Consider the following 20,714-nt stretch of genomic DNA (forward strand, 5'->3'; position numbering starts at 1 on the left):
TATAAACAGAGGATGAATTTAAGAGAATTATTAGTGGAGTGATCTCACTGAACCACCAGTAAAGAGAAGGCATACAGAGGATGGGCTGACCTAAGAGGTTAGCTGGCTAGCTTGCTCATCCTGTTGGGCAGTTTAGCTCTGCAATAGGAGCCACTGTTGTCACTCTTGTTAACTCCTGTGAGTATTCAGCACATCCATGGGTGTACTATATTGTCTTACTAATAAATACTATCAGCCTTAGCTAAGGCTTATGGTCAGGAGCTGAATTAGTAGCTTTATCAATAATAAAGGCCCTATTCACATTTTTCCTAACTACAAGCACAAGTCCCTCTCAAGCTTCCTGGAATAGGATTTTAGCAAAGACTTACCTCCCACGTTAATGAGAGACGGCTCACAGCAACATTGCTCAGTCCCATAATAATAGCGAAAAAGGAATTCAGATTTTTGTATTCCTTGCAGCTGAAACACAAAGGGCCAGGTATTAAGTTGTATATATCAGTTCAGAGCAGTACTTAAGACAACCTTAAGAGCTGAACCCAGGCATCTAGCTTAGAAGTAACTGAATTTAAGCAGTCCTGGCCAGCTTGCCTGCAGACACCTCTTCACCAATGTGCAAGCACTTCACCACACTCTGCAGGCTTCCTTCCCTTCCCTCCTAAAATGACCTCCCTTCTTCTACTTCACTGGGTGCCAGCTTCTGCAAGGAATTCTAGTCTTTCAACCAATTCTCCACCCAGATACACAGTCCTAAAACTGGGCTCAATTCAGTCCCAAGGGATACCAGAAACAGTGCAAACAACTGTTTATAACTTCATTTGCTGCAAAACTTGCTGACAGCTCCTGAACAGCTAATGAATGCTTGAAGCTCTCCTTAGGCAATCTTCATTGCAGTTTACAGGGCCACTGAGTCTTCTTAAAGGGAGGAGACCAGCTGTCTAGAGATGCCCCATGCAGGGACCTCTCCTGCAGTATAGGATTTCTATTCCTTATAGATTCTGGGACTTCTAGTATGTTTCAGGAAAAGAGCAGCCATTTGTTACCAGCTTCATTAAAGAGGTCCTGGTCAAAAGGAGATCCAGGTCCCACTCCATCTCTAATGCACAGAAGGATTTTGCTATCAGTCAGGAAAAACTGGAACATGTAATTGAGTGCTATGGAAGATCCAACATGCTATATGAAGGAGTAGATACAACCTGATGGGCACAGTCAACACAACTGCTCAGCTGGGTCTGTATCAGTGGCTCACTGACTCAATAGGAAAGGAAGAGATAAAACAAAGCCTATCAGGAAAAAAACTCACAAAACTGCACCTCACTGGGTTTTTGCAAATAATCTCTTATTTTTCTCAACTGATGTGCAAACAACATCCAATTTCAGCACCTCAATCTCTGTTTCTTCAGCTGTGAGTGGCTTTCCTTAGGAGTTGGTATTGAGACTGTTGGGGCTTAACATCTCTGTCAGTGTCATGGCCGGTGGGTTTGAGTGCACCCTCAGGAGGTTTGCTGATGACACTGAGCTGTGTGGTGCAGTTGGCACGCTGGATAGAAGGGATGCCATCCAGAGAGACTTTGACAGGCTTGAGAGCTGGGACTCTGTGAACCTCATGAGATTCAACAAGGCCAAGTGTAAAGTCCTGTACCTAAACTGGGGCAATCCCAAGCACAAACACAGGCTGGCTGAAGAATGGATTGAGAGCAGCAGCCCTGGGGAGAAGAACCTGGGGGTGCTGGTGGACAAGACTCTTACATGAGCTGATAATATGTGCTTGCAGCCTCAAAAGCCAACAATGTCCTGCAGCAAAAGCACCATGGCCAGCAGGCCAAGGGAGGTGGCTCTCCCCTGCTGTTCTTGTGAGGCCCTACCTCCAGAGTTGGGTCCAGCCCTGGAACTCCAATATATGAAGGACATGGATCTGCCAGAGTGAGTGCAAAGGAGGGCACTAATGTGGTGAGACACTGAACAGCCTGCCCAGAGAAGTTGTGGCTGCCCCATTCCTGGAAGGGATCAAGACCAGGTTGGATGGGGCTTTAAGCAACCTGGTCTAGTGGAAGAATGGGCTGTTCCTGCCCATGACAAGGGGGTTGGAACTTGATGATCTTTACAGTCCTTTCCAACCCAAACTATTCTATGATTCTGTGATTTACCAAGAAAACTTTTAAAAGATTCAATCGATGATTCTCGTATTTTTAATTCATCATGGAAGCTCTTAGCTCCTCTGAGGTATCCTTAGCTTCAGACAAAATTAGTACAATCATCTCATCCTACTGACTTCATGATTGCCACATCATCCTATTCTCCATCATCCACACCATTCTATTCTTTCTGTACTTTCATTTTTCCAGATTTGGATGTATTGAGTGAGTGAGTCTTTGAGATCTCGGCCTCACTTGTGTCTGCACCATGTGAACACTGAGCATGTGAATAAATGATCTCTCCCATATGCTGGTTTGTCTGTTGGGAGATTGATGCCCTCTCAGATCTTCTGGCAGAGCTGCTCACACAAATTCTCCCACATCAGATTAGTGTCAGTGAGCAAGGGTAGAATGGATAAACTCAAATGCTAAAGCTACACCAACTTAATCTACTAGTACAGGTCAGGGAGTGCCTCATTAGTGGATCTGAGGGGAGATAAAGATGAAAAGCAGGCAGGATAGGCTGTCAGTGATAACCTCTTCCCTAAGCACAAGTAAATCCATAAAGAGATATCTGTCCACAGCCCATGACAGGATTGGGAATAAATTATGGCAGGCTTAAATAATTAGTAACACACAGCACTAGTGCTCAAACAAAGTAGGCAGCTGTAACTGTATCTGCAATATTTAATTTGAATCCATCTTCATATTTAAAAGGAAATGTTTTGCCAAATACCCTGTTAAGGAATACAATTTGACATTGTCCCAGTTAAAATCCACATAGATATATGATATTCTACCTCAGGTACTCAGTAAATCCTACAGGGACTACTATAAATAGCTCAGTTCCAGATAAAGGACCCCTGTAAGGCACTAGAAACAATGCTCCATCACTCTACTACATATAAACTCCATGTAAAATGTCAAAAAGTGGATGCTCTAAAGCACCACAAAGCACCACCTAGAGCAGAGGTTCCTCTGCCTCACAGAATGGACTGTACCAGGAAAATGTCCTTGTTAGGATGAATAGCAAACACACACATACACTCTCTGGTCTCCAAAACAAACGTGTATGTGGTTAAAGTCTCTTTGTACTCACACAAGCATATTCATCTTGCCATTTTCTCTACAAACACAGTTCAGAGATTTCTCACAGGCTCCTTGGGCTTATAACATATGCACATGTACACAAAGAATGATTTTCAAAAACTGAATGAAAATGTCTGAGTACACTGATACACAAGAAGGCTGCTAAATAGCCTGTGGATATATCTACAAAGAGGAAATACACACAAACTGCATTTGCAGACATCCATAACAGTATGTGCAAGCACATCCCAGAGGGACTTTCTTTTACAATTAATATGGGAAGAACTCACTGTTGGAAATACAGTTAACTTCTCCCCTTTGTTTGAAAGTTTATTCCTACAATAGCTGGGGAAAAGAGATGAACCTGGTAACCTCTACATCCTTTTCCAGCAGATGCTGAGGCAAGACTGGCTCCTGGAACTGAAAGCACATGTGCACAGCACTTGGAGCCAGCACTTGGCCTTGTGCTTGCCTGCACAGACTGGGAGCACACATCAAGGGTGCATGGGGTGGCAGACACAAAATGATGTGCCTTCTGCAATGATATCTGCACCTCAAGCCACAGAACTGAAAAAAGCTTCTCAGTAGCAGTTATCTTTGAAAATGAGTACGTGCAAGGCATCTTGTTACCACCAGTCATGCCTAAGATTAATAGTGCAGCACTGAGCTGTTCTCCCTGAACACTTTTCTAATGAGTCTAGTACTTCTAGGTAGGGTAAAGTTCTCATTAGGTCTCAGGGATCTTCACAGGCAAAACTTCCTCAAAGATATTGCTTCAAGGTCTGGGCTTTTTCTCCTCTCTAACTTCGGCGCACTTTGTGTTTGTTTTAGTGCATGTGTAGCAGCTGTTACCATGGCAGCACTGCACAGAGGGCAGCAGCCTGGCAAAACTTCCCAGGGCCTTTCCAGCGGCTGGAATTAAACCTGCCCTCTTGGTTTGTACAGAGGAAAATCTTGTGCTTTGGATTTCTCTGCTTTTAGGAGACAAAGAGGACCCAGCAGAGCAGACTGCTTTTAGCTGTTTATTTTTAGCATTGTAGTGATACCAGAAACATGGAAGTAAACAGGAGGTTGTCAGGCTGTTGTAAATAGCACAAGATTAAACCCATGACTTGGAGGAATTCACAGTCTAGGGCAGTTTATTAAGGAGATATTTAACGGTAATTTTTAGGATACTTGATTTCAAGTGTTTATGGAAATTATTATTGTATCTTAATGACCACATTTCAACATTTTCTCATTTCATGCCTGAGATCAGGGCAGACCCCGACGTCTGTGTGGGTGCCACTGCCCTCTCCTGGGCACAGCCCGCCAGGCCGGCAGCTGCTTCCAACTCCTGGCTGTGCAGTGAGATAATGGAATATGTGGTGCGTGTATTTTTAGAAACTAGAGAGGTAAATTCTGTCCTCTGTTCTAAATATAAAACTGATCCTGCATGCCCACCATCAGCTTTTTTAAATCTTCACCCTTGACCAATTGTAATCCAACTGCAGGGCCCAAAGTAGATCCCAGAAGGAAGCTGGTACTTGCAGAGCAGGGTGTCCTGGAGGAAGGAGCCACACTGATCCCCAGTTTTGATGGGAACACAGAGTTCAGCTACGTGCAATTACTAACTGGGAGGAGAGCAGCATCCCAGCAGCAACAGTAATCTCTTCCTTTACACAACTCCATGTAATGATGCAAAAAAGTTAAAATCTTGGTTTAACTGCAAGTAACAACATCTCTGTTGGTAGACCTGCCTAAAGGCTTCTAGCTACAATGCCCAGAGCTATAGACAAACGCTACAAACCTCTGCAAACTGTTTTTCAGACATCAATAAATACACCATGAGCTGGAAAGGGAGAGTGTAACAATAATAAAAATCTGTACCTATGCAGGGCATGGATATACCCCTGCTCCCTCTGAAGTCAGTCACTGCTCTGCTCTTGACTCTTTAGGGAGTCAAGGCTGACATCTCTGGCATGAGGGTTGCAAACAGTTTAAATCTGGATAGCAATACAGGAAGACAAAAAGAATGCCTGCTATCCAGCCTCAGACCCAGCAGTTAGTAACAAGACAGGACATTCATATTTTGCATTTTAAAAGTATAGGAAAAAAAAAATCTCAGAATCACAGAATCCTTGGGGTTGGAGGGGACCTCTGGAGATCATCCAGTCCTACCCCCCCTGCCAAGGCAGGGTTACCTGGACCAGGTGACATAGGAATGTGTCCAGGTGGGTTTTGAACTATGGACAGGGAGACTCAATGAACTCCCTAGGCAGCCTACTCCAGTGCTCTGCCACCCTCAACATGAAGTTACTCCTTGTGCTGAGGTGAAGTTTTAGTTTAAGAGCCTTGCTCCTCATCCTGTCACTGGGCACAGGACAAAGGGCCTGGAACTATTCTCTTGGCACCACCCTTGAAGATATTTGAATGTATGGATGAGATCTCCTCTCAGTCTACTTTTCTCTAGACTAAACAGGCCCTGCTCTCGCAGGCTCTCCTCCTATGAGGGATGCTCCAGACCTCATATGATCTCTGTGGCCTCCTTGTCTCCTTGTCTCTCTTGTGCTGAGGAGCCCAGAACTGGGCACAGCATTCCAGATGTGGCCTCACCAGAGATGAACAGAGTGGGAGGAACACCTCCCTTGACTTGCTGGCCACACTCTTCCTGATGCACCCAAGATCCCACTGGCCCTCCTGGTCCCCAGGACCCACTACTGGCTCATGGTCACCTTGTCATCTACCAACAGTTCTAGTCCCTCTCTGCAGAGCTACTCCTTAGCAGGTCAGCCCCCAACCTGTGCTGCTGCTTGGGGTTACTCTTCCCCAGGTGCAGGACCCTACTCTTTGTATCATCAGCAAACTTGCTGCAAATCCCAAACAGAATGAAAGTCACATGAGTGTCATCATCTCCATGCTCTCCTTACATCTCTTTACTCTCCCCTCTTGGTTTTCCCAGTCAGGGAAATTATGAGAATGGTTCTCCTGAGCAGAACCAGAAACATTTCTGTTCTCAGGAAAATTAGGCTCAATTTTGTTAATATTCACTAATTCACAAACTAGTATTTGCTAATGTGTGGAAGGGTAAATGAAGGATTCTTCTAATGAACTGAAATATATTTTCTCACAAATTTGATGTGTAAACATGGCCCTAAGAGATCACAAATCAAGGAGCAATGGAAGAGTAGCACAAAAAAGAATATGTATTAACAAAGTTCTATACAGCCCTATAAGAAAACAGACAGAATTACCAAATACAGAATGTTTTAACCTCTACTCTGTGTGGCTGTCTGAAAAGAGAAAATAAAACCACATTGACTATACTGAACCTCACTTCCAGTTCCCACATGATTGCATACTTACTGGGCTGCTATCTTAATGTATTTCTTTAACAGCTGAACACGCTTGCTGAGTTGAGAGCAAAGACAAATCTCGGTGACCACCCAGAACTGAATTTCATTGAATCTTCTTAAAAACAAGTCCAGATTTGCTGTGGTCTTTTTAAAATTGTGCCTTCCAAAAGTGTGATAAATCAATTCCAGCTAGGAAAGAGAAAACAGTTTGGAATTCTTTTTGAAGTTGTGTTTCTTCAAGGAAAGAGACTAAGACTGACCAGGTAAGTATCCAGCCTGAATTTGCTCTGCAGTTGAGTTTACATTTATAGCAGCACAGATGACAAGGACTCAGGTTACAAATCCAGTATACAATAGCTGAGGCATAGTAAAAGTGTCACTACAGATTATATATAAACAGCTTAATACCTTAAAACAAACAAAAGTAATTCAACAAGCAGCACATATCCAGAAGTCGTCTAACTTTATTTTTCTATTTTGCCTATAAAATTAAGAATGTGTTATACTTTCAAAACTTGTAGGTGGCTTTATTGCAGAATTTTTGAAAATCAAGTTTAGAGAAGGTTTTGGAAATAATGCTCAAAGCTACAATGTGCAGTTAAAACACTTTTTAATAGATTCTAACCTGCTGAATAGATAGATCCTCATACCTCATGCACACAGTTGAAGAGCTCCCAGTCATAAATTGTCATCTGATGTGCTAAGTCTTTGGAACTCATCAGTTCAAATGTTCCTACTGTACCAGTAGATGGTCCTTCTTGTTCTGGCAATGGTGCCTACAAACAAGAAAATATTATAAATATAATTTAGACATATTGTTGGCGTTTTCATTCTATTATATTACTAACTTTTTTTTTTTCAGTGTGACCACTTTCCTAATCAAGTTTGTAGTAGTAAAACTGAAATTTGCTTTTAAACACAGGTATTGGGTAATGAGCAAAACCAGTATCCAGTATGCACAGGATAGTCAGGAAAAGCTCTTCAGAGACACTGTAAGAAAATAAACCAGACTGTTCTCAGTGTGTTATTTTTAACATTGTTCTAAAATTTGAATCTATAATACACGTTGTGCTAACTAAAGCATTTGTGTTTGTTTAGGAGCATAGGTCTTTCCAAAAAACTTTTATGTTTCCTTTTTCACATGCACAAACAACTAGGCCACCAAGGACAAGCCAAATACTTTTACATATTCCTGATTCTAATGATGAGAATTGCTACATCTAGCATGCTTCAGAAATCTGCAGTGATTGCAAGATCTGCTGATCACTTATAAAATAAACCTCATACTTTCTCTTTGACAGTACACAAATTTGATGCACAATTTGTGATTGCAAAGTCCTGGCTAGGCTGTTTAAAATGATATAAACACAGTCTTATGTGAAAGAACCAAGTACAAACCATTTCTGAAAGGCACTTCCATGCCACCCAGCCAATGAGACGTGATCTATGATTCTGCACACAGGTGAAGTGTTAAACAGAGATTTAAAACACGGCTTGAGATAAGTCAGATGTGAAGCAGTCTGTGGTACATATCAGGGTGAAGTGTTTGAGCAGCACTGCTAAGACACTGCCAACCAGCCCCGGCACAGGGAGGGTGAAACACCGGCAGAGGCGCCGGGAAGGCGCGGGCCAGCGGCGCTGCTCCGGGAGAGGGCGGCAGAGCTCACACACGAGCATCCCGACCCGGAGCTCACCCCTTGGTCACACACGGGGTGATGGAGCACGAACTGACAACAGGCTGCTTCCCCAGCACAAACTCACTGGAGCCTGCCAGAATGACAGACCTTATTTAGATGCTGCAATATAAGAAATGAGCCTACTAAATGAATCCTGTTTTATATAAGAGCAAGGTACTAGCAAAAGAAATCTCTGACTGGATTAATACATCAAAACACTTTCTCAGTAGCACATAGTGTCTAGGGGTTTTACTGCTGTATGCATTCTTGCTTTGTACTCTAGGGAAAACTTTCCTTTCAATTATCATCGTCATACAAACCAACTAAAAAAACTTAACTAAATCACAAACATTATCACCTTAAAAGTTTCATCTATAATTTAAAAAAACAGTACAGAAGTATTCTCTAAAAAATCCAGAGCAGCCATTAATATTACAAAAAGCTGCAGATTGCTTTGAATTGGGATTTGCACAAACAGAAAATTTCTTTAGTTTATGACAACATATGAAATAAAAGTACAGCAGCTTTGTGTAGAAAATTCTAACTTGTGGAAATCTGTGGAAAGAGAACTGCCTACAGATTGAAAGATGTCTTTTTTCCCCCCATTTGGAGATGAACACAACATAGCTGTTACCATAACAAACACATATTTTCCTATGCTAGGAAAGAAGCACTTAGATGCAAACTCACAGCATATTTGAAAACTCATCTACCCAGAACAATTTTCACATGGGAATTGCCAAATGTAATGTGCATAAATGTTCATGAACAGGAAGAAGCCAGAAACTGGAATGTGAAAGGATTAAACTGGGAGGCAGCTAAGGCTGTAACATTTTTTGATTTGTTTATACCTCTTCGAAAAAATGCAGCTGATAAGGGGTTGTAATTTGCTATGCAATGCTGAGGACCATTTTTAAGGTGCTGAATTTACTTCTGTAATTCTTACTGAATTCAGTCTAGTTGATGAAAAGTAGCACATTGCAGCCCTACATCTTAGAGCTCCCTGCAGCACTTTGAGTACTTGATGCATGGTAAATAGCACAGGAAAAAGGTACAAAAAGCCAAGACAATTTGCTGCAAAAACTATGTGTACATAGACAATGCAGAGCCATAAATAAGTACCCAGCACAGTTTTACTGATGCAACACCCCTGCTTTACAGTAGCATGCCCCATGAGGGTATCTACTTGGCAGGATTAATTAACCTTAAGGGAACACCAGAATTTAATAAGCTGAACAAGAGGTATCTCTGCATGGAACTACATATGCTGGATGTGCATTCCCTGGTTACTAAATTGAAAGAGCAGCAAAGAATAGATTTTACCATATCCATAAAAGAAATCAGGCATACATACTAAGTGGCTTGTTAAAAGCATACAGGAGGCTGAAACAAGGCTAGGAGTAATAGAGTTCATGCTGACATGACTTGGCAATGACATTTGTTTTTAATGAAATAAAAGGAACAAAAAGTACAGTCAAATCAAACTCTATAAAAGCAGACCCCATGGAGTTTGCAAGAATGACTGTATAAACTGTAAGTACTTATGAGCAATTCCACCTAAGAAAAAAACAGACTTTCTACCATGAATATTTTCTGTGCTTCTACTTAGAATTATCTCAGATTTTGACACAGTATTTTGTGGGGATGAGAAATAAAACAAAATTAAGGAATTTACTGCTGGAATCAAATCTCCAGAATGCTTTAATTGATAACATTTTTCTTAGAAAATATATCTCTATGACTTTGAGGAGATAATTGTGTAATGAAGAATTACTGCATGTCTTGGTAACAATACTCAGCTCTTCCTAAATGCTCAGTGTGACAGGGAGAGTACTGGAACCAAGTTCTGTTATGTGGATCAGATGGATGGATTTCTGGTCTACTTTAGGGAATTAGAACATCAGCTTGTTTTATTTTCAGGGCTCACCCTACTGCAGTGTGACAAGCCCTTTATTGTGAATGCTTCTACTAGCTTTTATGTGAAGTGTGGAAATGCAAAGAGGGCCAGGTGTCCAAATAAGCCAAAGCCCTGATGTTCCTGAGCACTGCACACTTACATACCAGAGCATCGAACTGATCCCGAGGGCAGGCAAACAGCCGGCCATTAACGCTCAGAGTGGTGAACACCGAAACATCGTGAGGCTTGAGCACAACCTTTTCTGTAAAAATGAAACAAATTATTACTTATTACAATTACAGCAGGATTGATCTACCAGCTGCACACATCACACTTCTGGGAACAAATTTTGCCCAGTAATTCAAGTATTCAGGATACAGAATAGAAGACAACAAGATCCTCTTTACTGAAGAAATGTGGTAAGGTCAGCCCAAACCCGTCTCCTACAGAACCAGAATCCCAGTCCCAAACTGCACAGACAAGTCAAGAAGCCTGTGCTGCTATCACTAGACACTACCTGCAAAAATTAAGCCTCATTAGGGAGTCCAGTCATTTGTTGCTGAGCTGCAAGCATTTAGATAGATGTTCTTAAAAGAAATTGCTCTGGAAGGCAGTAACTGCTCAAGGAAGTGATGGCAATGAATTACAACATTTCTAAAGAGCATCACATCACAGGTAAAGAAAAGATAATAAAGTAAATTACAAAACAGTCTCTTCCAGAAGATGTTGGTGGTCAGCAAATCTGACAAAAAATTGCTTCAACTGCAAAAAGTAAAGCCGCCTGGTGTCAGTTCTCAGGAAGTGAGCCATTTTTGGCAGGCTCCACTGTTTGCAAAAATGCCTTCCAACACAGCTCCCTGACCCTCTGCAAACACTAGGTCTGTGTGTTTGGCACTAAGTTGCTCTTCAATGGTTTTCATGGACAGAGCAGCCAAAATGGTAGAGACCACTGCCAGAATGTTGGCCCTGTAGTGTTTTCCGACATTGCTGATTCCCGAGTTTAGTATGGATACCTCCTATTTCTGTTGCTAAAAAACTCTTACAACAGCAAAGAAAAATCAGGGTAGCCGTGCTCTGTAACATGCAGATACACAAGATTCTCCACTGGTCCTGTCTTCCCTGTGAGCTGCAGTCTGTGCCGGCAGTAGAGGAAGGACTTGCCTCCCATTAGGACTTGTGTAAGAGCTGAACATGTACACGGGTATAAAACCTTGACTGAATTTTGGGGTCTTTCAATCCCTCCAAAAATTCTGCTCCAGCTGAACTGAGGAGTGTTTAAGATGATGCAGGTACAGTACCTCCTCCTGAACTCATCTTTACTATGATGAGGCCTTCTCCAGAGCCCAGCTTGTCTGCTACTGCACTGATCACTTCCTTCACAGAAGAAGACACTGGCACACGGATAGTGGTGTAGGTTTGGTCTATGCAGTACACCTTGAACAGAACTAAAGAAAAAAACATTGCACAGTTTATTCCACGTGTAAAAACCACTCATTTACCATACAAATTACTCTCACTTCAGTAACCACTCCTCACAAAATGAAACAAAGAAACAATAAATCACTACACAGCCCCCCCCCGTCCTCAGATGCTCTACAATTTCTACTACAGAAATCTCTGATTTCCCAGAGTTTTGGATTTTGGATTTTCAGTGTTCAGGACAGTGCCTGTCCTGTGAATGAGAAAGGTGCAGCCATATGAACTGAGCAGTTACTGCTGTCTGGACAGACACAAGAGATAGTATTTCCCTGGCAGCAGGAACTGTTTCTCTCTTTGTAGGCCTAGAAACACCACTATGGACAACAGAAGCTGCATGACTGGCAGGATGTCTGCTGTTCATATATAGTTAGTTCCAGCTTTAACATAGTTCTTCTAATGGTCTGATTTCTGCCACCAGCTTTCTCAGCTACATGACCTTGAATTTTGTTGCCTTGTTTTTACTGCTGCTCATTAGCAAGAGCTATCCTTTCATATCAAACATGTTGAAGAAGTAGCTGTTTTAGGTGAAGTTCCACAAAACAACCATTAAGAGTACCTTATCAGTAATCTGAAAATTACATTCTGATACAGTGATGTAAATTCTACCTTAATCTCTTCAGAGAATCAAACAACACCAATAGGGCAAACCAGCAGATTTTGGTTTTTAGGCTCGATTCTAGATCCACGGTCCATGGCGTGATTATCTGCTCCACTCCTACCTTGCAAAGAACAGCTGTACATGTTAGCTCATAGGGGAGGCAGAGGCTCAAACATGACCTTCAGCTTCCACTCTTTATTGCACTGCCATTCCCTGCAGTAGTATCTTATTGGTTCTTCTCTGTTTTGTTCATTCCTTATTTTAAAGGTTTTTACATCTTTCTCCAAGGAAGCAGTGTTGGATGGCACAGGTAACTAAGGGAAAAGACCAGGAGCACCTCAAACCAACAACAGAGAATAGTGGGCTAGCAAAAGCAAAGGCCAAGCTCTAAAATTCTAGATAGGTACTTTCATTTATTTTTAAACCTTTTTTTGAGACAAACAAATTTTTATAGATGCCAGTGACTCAAGAAAACTTAGCAGAGAAGAAACTCACCCTCATCACTGCCCCTGATAGGCTGGCGTTTCTGTGCTCTGTCATCACTTGTGTTGAACAGCTGCAGAAGAACTTTGTGCTGAAAATGAATCGTTCAGATTCACAGTAGTGCAAGAATAAACATGTGGTACACAGGAGCTACAGTACATCTCTTATCAATAGCAGGAAAAAGAGTAGCAATGCAAAATTTGACAATGTTAAAAGCTATCTCTCAATGTGGTTTTTAATATGTCCATGATTACTAAAGAGAAGATGCTTATGAATTTGCTGTGCTTAAGATTTTACTTGAGAAAATTAACAAATACATTTTCTTACCTTCTTTTGTGGTGCTTTAGGTTCTTCAGAACTATAAAAAGGTAAAGCATAGAATATACAATGAAATATTGCCTGGAAGATTTTGTGTACAAAATCACTTATAGAACATGGACCACTTGTCAAACTAGCATATAAATATAATCTTAGTTATTTATGAAAGGACTAGATTATACCACAGTTAATCTATGACCAAGGTAAAAAAAATATTACGCAAAGTTCATGTAAGCATGAAATAAGCTTCTGTCAATCTCTCAGTAAGGTTATGGTGTTTGCAAGAATGATGTGGAAAAGAGGGCCATATAAATTCATTCAAATAAGCCTGCATGCAAACTTTCAATTTCATATAACTGAGTGTCATTCACAAAGTGGCTTTTTAATAGATATAACCAATAAATTTTCTTCATCAATTTACTGAGAAAAAGGTCAGGGGAAGGAAAGAAGCAAAAACTATGCTTACATTTGCTTTACAATTTTCTCTAGCTCTGGAAGTTGCTCCTTTAGTGCTGCAATCATTCTGGTATCATCTGATACAGATACATAAAATTCCTGTAAATGACACAGAATAGTCTTTAAATAACTATAGGGGTAAATGAGCAGTACTCAGGAGAGAGGATTATGAGATGACATCTGATAGCTTAATGATTATAAAGAATGATAATCTGCATAGAGGAACACATGCTGGGCCCAACCCTCTATTACTTCTACTTGTTTATCTCCAGCTGATTTAAAGCAAGAGTTATACATGCAGAAGGGAAGCCTGATGAGGCTCCTTAGCTCACTCTGTAACCACCGGCTGCTTGTGTAAAACCTGCATTTTCACATTGTCAAGGAAAAGGACTAAAAAATCCACAAATAATCCAGCATGATAGGTTTTTTTATTCATTGCTGTTGTAGTCTTTAGGGCTTGATTGGCTCCTGAGTCACTGACTCTAATCCATTAAAGTATTACCCACTTTTAAACCTCCTCCATCCTCTTCCTATTACAGCTGCATAAAACTGTCCCCAAGAAGGATCTCTGTGCCTGCAATTAGTGATTGCTCTTTAAGTTCAGGACTAATGGAAGTCTATGTCATCTCCAAAGCTTGAAAAACTTTCCCATGTGGGTTTGTGGGGTGTCTACCACTCCTAAAGACCCTCTCTATTTGAATCCCTCTGCTAAATCTTAGATTCAGTTTTAAGCTCTTTAGGACAAGAACTTTCATTCAGCCAGTAACATATGGCATTCTGTTACATAAACACCATATATAATAAGAATGGCAATCCCAATCATTTAACATGGCATTGGCAGTGCATTCTTATCTTAGAAATCCAAGGATATGGCAGATACCACAAAGAATTTACAAGGGTTCTGAAGACAAATATCTTAAGTTCCAATAGCTGCAGCACAGCTTTCATTCAAATGAAAAGGACTTTTGGTTCTGTAGAGTGGCAGCCCTCCAGCTCCTTCCTGGCACACCTCAGGCAGGCATAAACAGCCCTCCAGTTCAGTCTGTAGGGCCCCTGAACCATTCAGAAGAAAATAGTAGAAAAAGCAAATTCAGCTACTGCTATAACACAAGCTACCCGTACAATGCTATGAAAGGGATCTGCAACACTATTTTCAGAGTTCCAGAGGCAGGCAATGGTTCAAACACTGTTGTGGTGCCTTCACTGTCTGCAGCCAAACCTGACAAAACATCATAAACTGAAATAAACTTTGCACCTTGAAATGATCTCTCTCATTTCAGTGATACAATGATTCCTTTATACCTCCAAAAAGGCCATTGCTGCTTCATCTTCTTGCAGTAAATCTCCATATAAAGCAGCCCACTGCAGAACCAGCCGAATGACTCGCCGTTTGTTGTTGAGGGCATAATCCATCTTCTCCTGCTCTGTACCCTGAGAAGGCTGGGCATGATAGGTGCCCCAGTGTCAAGGAAAACATTCAGTGATTGAAAATATCAAGCCCAGTATGAATTCACGAGCACTGACTTCCAACAAACCACTTTCAGGATGCTCAAACATAACTTTCCAAAATACACTGCTAAATTCTGACATCCACTAGCATAAGAATTTGCAAACTTTTCATGTTCATACTAAAAAGTAAAATGAAAGTGAATTTTCTGAAGAGCGCAGGAAGGATCACAGTTTCACCAGAGAGATGGTTGCTCTAGGAGAAAAGAAGAGAAATGACACTTGGAACAACAAAGAGGATTAATCACGGAGACTGAAGAAGGATATTTCTCCTTGTTCCTTTGGAAACACTTGAAGAAAAAGAAAAATGTCACTTTGTGGTCATTAACAATTCCAATTTTCCATTGGTTAGGAAGACCACCAGAATGAACCACCAGTGCTATTCCTTTTGTTTTTACAAGGTATTGCAACTCAAAATGAACTCAGTCCCATTAAGGGAGGGGGACTTTGACATTTACAGCCTAAACTGACTATAGAAACACAGGGTAAAATAATAAATTTTGTAGTAGCCTCATTGTCATGAGGAAATCAGACATTTTCACTATGTCAAATAAAGTGTATTTCAAACACAATACTTTGTGAAAGTTATTTTGTGATGAACAATATGAAAAAATGGGAAACATTTCTATGACCTTTTTAAAGACAAAGTGTCAACATTACAAAACTACACAAATAGCTAAAAGGCCAAAAGTAACATTTAGTAAAAGGAAAAAAACCAAGAAAAAAAGTAAAAGCACAATGGGCAATAAATTGAGATAATTCGAGTCTTTAACCTGTGTGAAAATGAAGTATCTCCAGAAGAAACAGGATATGACAATTTGTGTGTCTATTTCTCACTGAAAAAAGGTTAACAATATATATTTCAACTGTTCAGATAAACTGAGAGCTGAGTGGAAAGTAAGCACCGAATGAGTGCAGTTACACCTTAAACTTTGCTTCCCAGTTACCAGATTTCTGATTCTGGACTGCCAAGAGTAATGCTATTCGCAGTTACATAGTAACATGTAACATTAAAACACTGACACTCTCCCTCACAGCCACGTCCAGCATCCTTGCATCCTTCCAAGATGAACTTTCAGTTGCTGTACCAAAATATTTTAAAATACTAATTAGAAAATAAAAATGTTAATGAGGAATACAAATTATATAAGGTATTTATTCTAAGCTTCTAATTTAGAAAAAAAAATCTCTAACAATACTATTAATAAAATGCAATGGGGAAAAGTACCTATTAAATCACACTTTGAAACGATCCTGCGGCCCAAAGCCCTAGGGTGCTCATTTGACTGACAAACTTTCAGAAATCTGCATTTTAATTTTATTTGGAAAGGTTTAAAATTAGCAGAGAACTAAACATGACAGTACAATTAAGGCAGAAAGGCAGAAGGTCATAAGAAGTAAATAATTCATTCTAAGTTATGTGCTCCAATATCTTAGGGAGTAAGTTTAATATTCTACAGAGTCATTTTTCTCATGCCATATTTACCTTTCAAACACTATAATTATTTAATGTATTTTTACTTTCTTATTAACTGACTCACCACAGGCACTGGTAATTTTTCTGTATTTTTACTGCTCATTTACATTGATTTATCTTTTATGAACATTATCACAGGGAAATTCAATGAAAGGTTCTCACATTTTTATGTGATCTTCAGGATGCAGCTTCACTACAGACTGCAATCAGAAATAAACTGTGATGTACACTTGCAACAAGTGTCAGATAATTGCCAAATATTTATCAACACCAATATGGTTAGAGCTCAATATATACATATATTTCTAATTTTCCCTAGCATATGCTAAGAAATTGAAGCAATTCTGAAGGCTGTTCTTCCCTGTATAGGAAGACCCAGCTATAGCAGGAGCTGTGCAAGATCATTGCTACAACAGAATGCAAAATTTTTGGTGGCACGATGGTAAAGGAGAAACGTGCTGAAGAACTATCATCTACAGAGAGCAAAAAAGGAGTTTATTCTTTCCAAGTATTTGGACAGTGGTACTTTAAAGGTGCACTCTTGCACACATGATTACACACAGGCACTAACCCAAGGTCACTTTTGGAGTTGCTGCTCTATTTCAGGTTTTCTTTCAGGCCTTGTCCTGCCTCCATCTGACAAACTGTAGCTCTGAGAGTTTGTCCATTTCTATGCTGTGAAGAAGAGGGGAAAAGGGGGCCTTGGTCCAACACACAGGACTTAGATCTGATCCAGGATAGTAGAGCATGCTTTGCTTCCCTATAAAACAAAATTTGTTTTTTTTTTTTCATATTGCAGGATCTATTCTATAATGACTGAAAAAGCCTTGGTGTGCAGAAGGACAGGACAGAATAGGCATGGAATCCACAGCAAGCAATAATGTTACTTGGACAAAATCGTGCATCTGTCCATTCTGTTCAGGATTAAAATAACTTACAAATGACTGCTGTAAAAGAAGTATAATAATTTATACTCTGTACTATGCTTGAAAGCACTTCAGTGGTCAAGCTCTACTCATACTTGCATGCTGCCAGCTAAAATAGTATCCTAAGTGGGTGTAGGAAAATAGACTTGTTTTGATTCAAAATTGGGAGCTGAAGTAAAAAGTCACCGACTGAATCAACTTTTCTTCTTTTTCTGTTTTAATTTCCTCATTGAGCATAACTAATCTCTCCTTAGTCTCACAGCACTGGCGAACACTTTTGTAGCATGATTTTGCTCCAAAAAGATGAGCTTTGTTAGGAACCTTTCAACTCTAACAATAAATTTCAATGGTACAATCAACAAAGCACAGTTAGCTTTTCCATATTCAGAATGAACCAAATAAATAATAATTCAGCTCCAGGAAAGCTAACACTAAAGCAGTAGGATACCAGTTACTTCCAGCTCCTCTCTGAAAAGAATTAACAAGATGCTTGCCATGACCCACTGAAGACCATGGTCTTAGCATCCTCTCCAGAACAGATTTCATCACAAGTATTTATCCTTAAGTGCGATTATCCTTAACTTTGATTACCATAAAAGCTTTTCCCCTCTAAAGAATGAGGTAATTTTACTTATGGGTCTGATTTTCCCAGTTGTTGGATAGAGGTATTCAATTATAACTGTGGAAAGAGAAGCCTGAATCTCAAATGGACTGACAGAATATTACGAGCTAAGTGAATCAGGACAAAAAACCCCAAACATTAAAAGTGTTGCCCTTTCTTCCCCCCTGAATGCTGTCAGCAACAGCATTTCATAATACTTTTGATATCCAAAACAATGTGATTTTGGAAATGTGTTTGTTTCAGGTGTGCGAACAATCTTCTGCAGACCAGTTTCATGGGTCCAAAGGTTTTCAAAACAATTACTCTCCTCGCTAGGAGTAACACAAATGGATTCTCAAGCTTTCCAGACAAGGACACAATGCTCTATTTTGTGGTTTCAGGAGGTGAGCTTTCCCAGATGTCACTCGCCCCACTGAGCTTGAAGGAAACCACTTTCACACCATTGCGATTCAAAACAAATAAATAGGGAGCTGAAGTTATTATACCCCTGTCAAAATTCTATAAAACAGAAAACATTATATGTTTATTTAATGTTCCCAGTCACTTGATAGCTTCAAGTCACTGTGCACAAGGAAAACTCTCTAGGTCCAACAGCTCCTCAAACTAAACAATCTGCCAGTAAGTGACAGATGGACATTTCACAGACTCCTGTGAAACATGCAGAGAGGATGAGAATCATCCCCAGCTCTCAATGCTCCCCACTATTAAGATTTCATCTCCTAGTATTCACATCCAATTGAAATTTCTTACAGTTTGTTTGCATATGCTATAGACTATTATTACAGATTATTACTACTTTTTCATAACAATTATGACAGTGCCTAGGAACTACTTACCCACTGCAAGTTCAGGCAGCCTCTTGCTAGAGGCAGTTCACAGTTTGCAATCTGTTCAGTGGACCACTGAAATCACTAAGCCATAACCATCCCAGTTAAAATGTAGATGCTGTAGTTCAGCAAAATCCAAAAAGACAGGGAGGATACAGGAAGAGTAACCCAAATTTTTATGTAAGTTCACATGTTTGGTGGAGGGACAGTACATTTATTTCCCTTGGAACAGCAATCAGCACAGGAAATAGAGAGTTTTCATGGTCTGTACTGTATCTCATCATGGGTAATACACTATCCATTTCAGAGTTGTTGAGCTATGCACAGCTGCTGGTCAGACACTGAGAATCTACTCACAAGGCACAGCCTCCATGGGACAAGATGTACTTCCTGACAGAGGGAATCTTCACTTTCATCACTGACAGGTATAATGGCTAAAACAACTTTTCTCTTAAAAAAGGATATTGTGCCATCAAGGCTGGGCAGAGCTGACTATTTGGCATAAAAACACAGTGCATCATAATAAAATCATTTAAAACAGAATCTGTGAAAAAAAGAGAAATAATATAGTCAATTAAACCTCTGCAAACAGCTAGGGGATTGTCAAGGATGAGATTTCTTTCACCTGAATGATCTTATTAGCCCTCTGCAGATAATAAAGTGGTCTTTTTTCACTTTCTTTGTAGGCATTAGATACAAAAAAGGGTAAGGAACAAATATGAGCTAAAATATTAATCTTTTAGTCTTGTCTGCATGAATTTTATTGCATTAATTTTATTGTTAACAGGTATTTGTCCGGGATCAAAGAGAAATCTGGGACAGCAAAAAGCACCACATCTGTGCTGAAGTGAAATATTTGGGTATATTTCTCTGCAAGTGTGGAGTTCTATGCAAGGAAGAATTTGGCCTTTCACACCTGGGTACCTAAAAAGAGCTGTAACATTTGGCTTTAGGAGTTACAATACCAGGCAGCACACTTAGCATATCCCACACAGGAAAAGGCAAATAATTTCATTCTTTGCTGATTTCCTAGCACTGAGTAGAAGCCTAAAAGAGGTAAATGGACAGTCAAATTTCTGGGTTTATTTTGATTCAAAGGTATCACAGCTGCTACATTTACATTAAAATGTATATGAACAATATGACTGACATTTCTCTGGCAAAACCCATCACAGTATTTTTTCTGCTAAAATGACCTGTGGTAGTGCTGGTGCAAATCCCAGTTTGCCTAAACTTTGTATTTGTTACAACGAGAAGGATTTATAAAGCCTGGCTGCAGAGGCCAGAATGAGTTTGGCAGGCTTATATGGAATCACTGAGAAACAGTGAACACAATACCCCAGGGTATTATTTCTACAGTGCAACTTCTGAGATAACAGAAACATTTACAAACATTGTAAGGAATGGCAGAAGAAATACGAACACAACTGTGCAATATAATATTACGTCATTGCTTCCACCTCCCATATGAAAGCATCTCTCAGTTGACAAAATTCACCTCTGGAAGGGCAGCACTTTTTCAATGTAAGACCCAGAGCAAATTGGTTTTTAAATACTCTTAAATTAAAGGAATGCATAAACAAAAAATTCCGTTTTCCAGCATTCTGTGATCCTATATCCTAAAACTAATTTACGAATTGTGACACATTATATTGTATTTGGATATAGGTACAATCTTGTCACTAGATGTTTTGACAAAAAGTTTTAAAATATTTTAAAAATAATTTGTTTTGAAAAATATATAATGCGTGCATACTGCAGATGGCAAACTTGTGATTATATGGCTGCAAGCATGAAGGAGAATACTCTGCTTGCAATTCTAGTAAACAGGTATCTATGAAAAGGATCCCTTTTATTTCTGTCTTTAAAGTAATGGAAACATATACTTTAAAA

The 20,714-nt window shown here is 39.9% G+C and overlaps 1 protein-coding gene across 3 annotated transcripts in view; it reads right to left on the reverse strand.

The window, feature by feature from the left end:
- The window catches only part of RAPGEF4 (Rap guanine nucleotide exchange factor 4), a 142,788-nt gene that overhangs the window by 15,793 nt on the left and 106,281 nt on the right, over positions 1-20,714 (reverse strand). For all 3 annotated transcript variants that reach the window (XM_059475808.1, XM_059475807.1, XM_059475806.1), the window contains 10 exons: positions 19,287-19,365; positions 14,766-14,916; positions 13,474-13,562; positions 13,017-13,047; positions 12,702-12,780; positions 11,428-11,574; positions 10,294-10,391; positions 7,207-7,332; positions 6,567-6,745; positions 369-459 (listed from right to left, as the gene is read on the reverse strand). In XM_059475808.1, the coding sequence (XP_059331791.1) occupies positions 369-459; positions 6,567-6,745; positions 7,207-7,332; positions 10,294-10,391; positions 11,428-11,574; positions 12,702-12,780; positions 13,017-13,047; positions 13,474-13,562; positions 14,766-14,916; positions 19,287-19,365 (1,070 nt within the window). The remainder of the gene's footprint in view (positions 1-368; positions 460-6,566; positions 6,746-7,206; positions 7,333-10,293; positions 10,392-11,427; positions 11,575-12,701; positions 12,781-13,016; positions 13,048-13,473; positions 13,563-14,765; positions 14,917-19,286; positions 19,366-20,714) is intronic.

This window comes from Ammospiza nelsoni, chromosome 7 (assembly GCF_027579445.1).
Source record: "Ammospiza nelsoni isolate bAmmNel1 chromosome 7, bAmmNel1.pri, whole genome shotgun sequence".
Classification (NCBI taxonomy): domain Eukaryota; kingdom Metazoa; phylum Chordata; class Aves; order Passeriformes; family Passerellidae; genus Ammospiza; species Ammospiza nelsoni.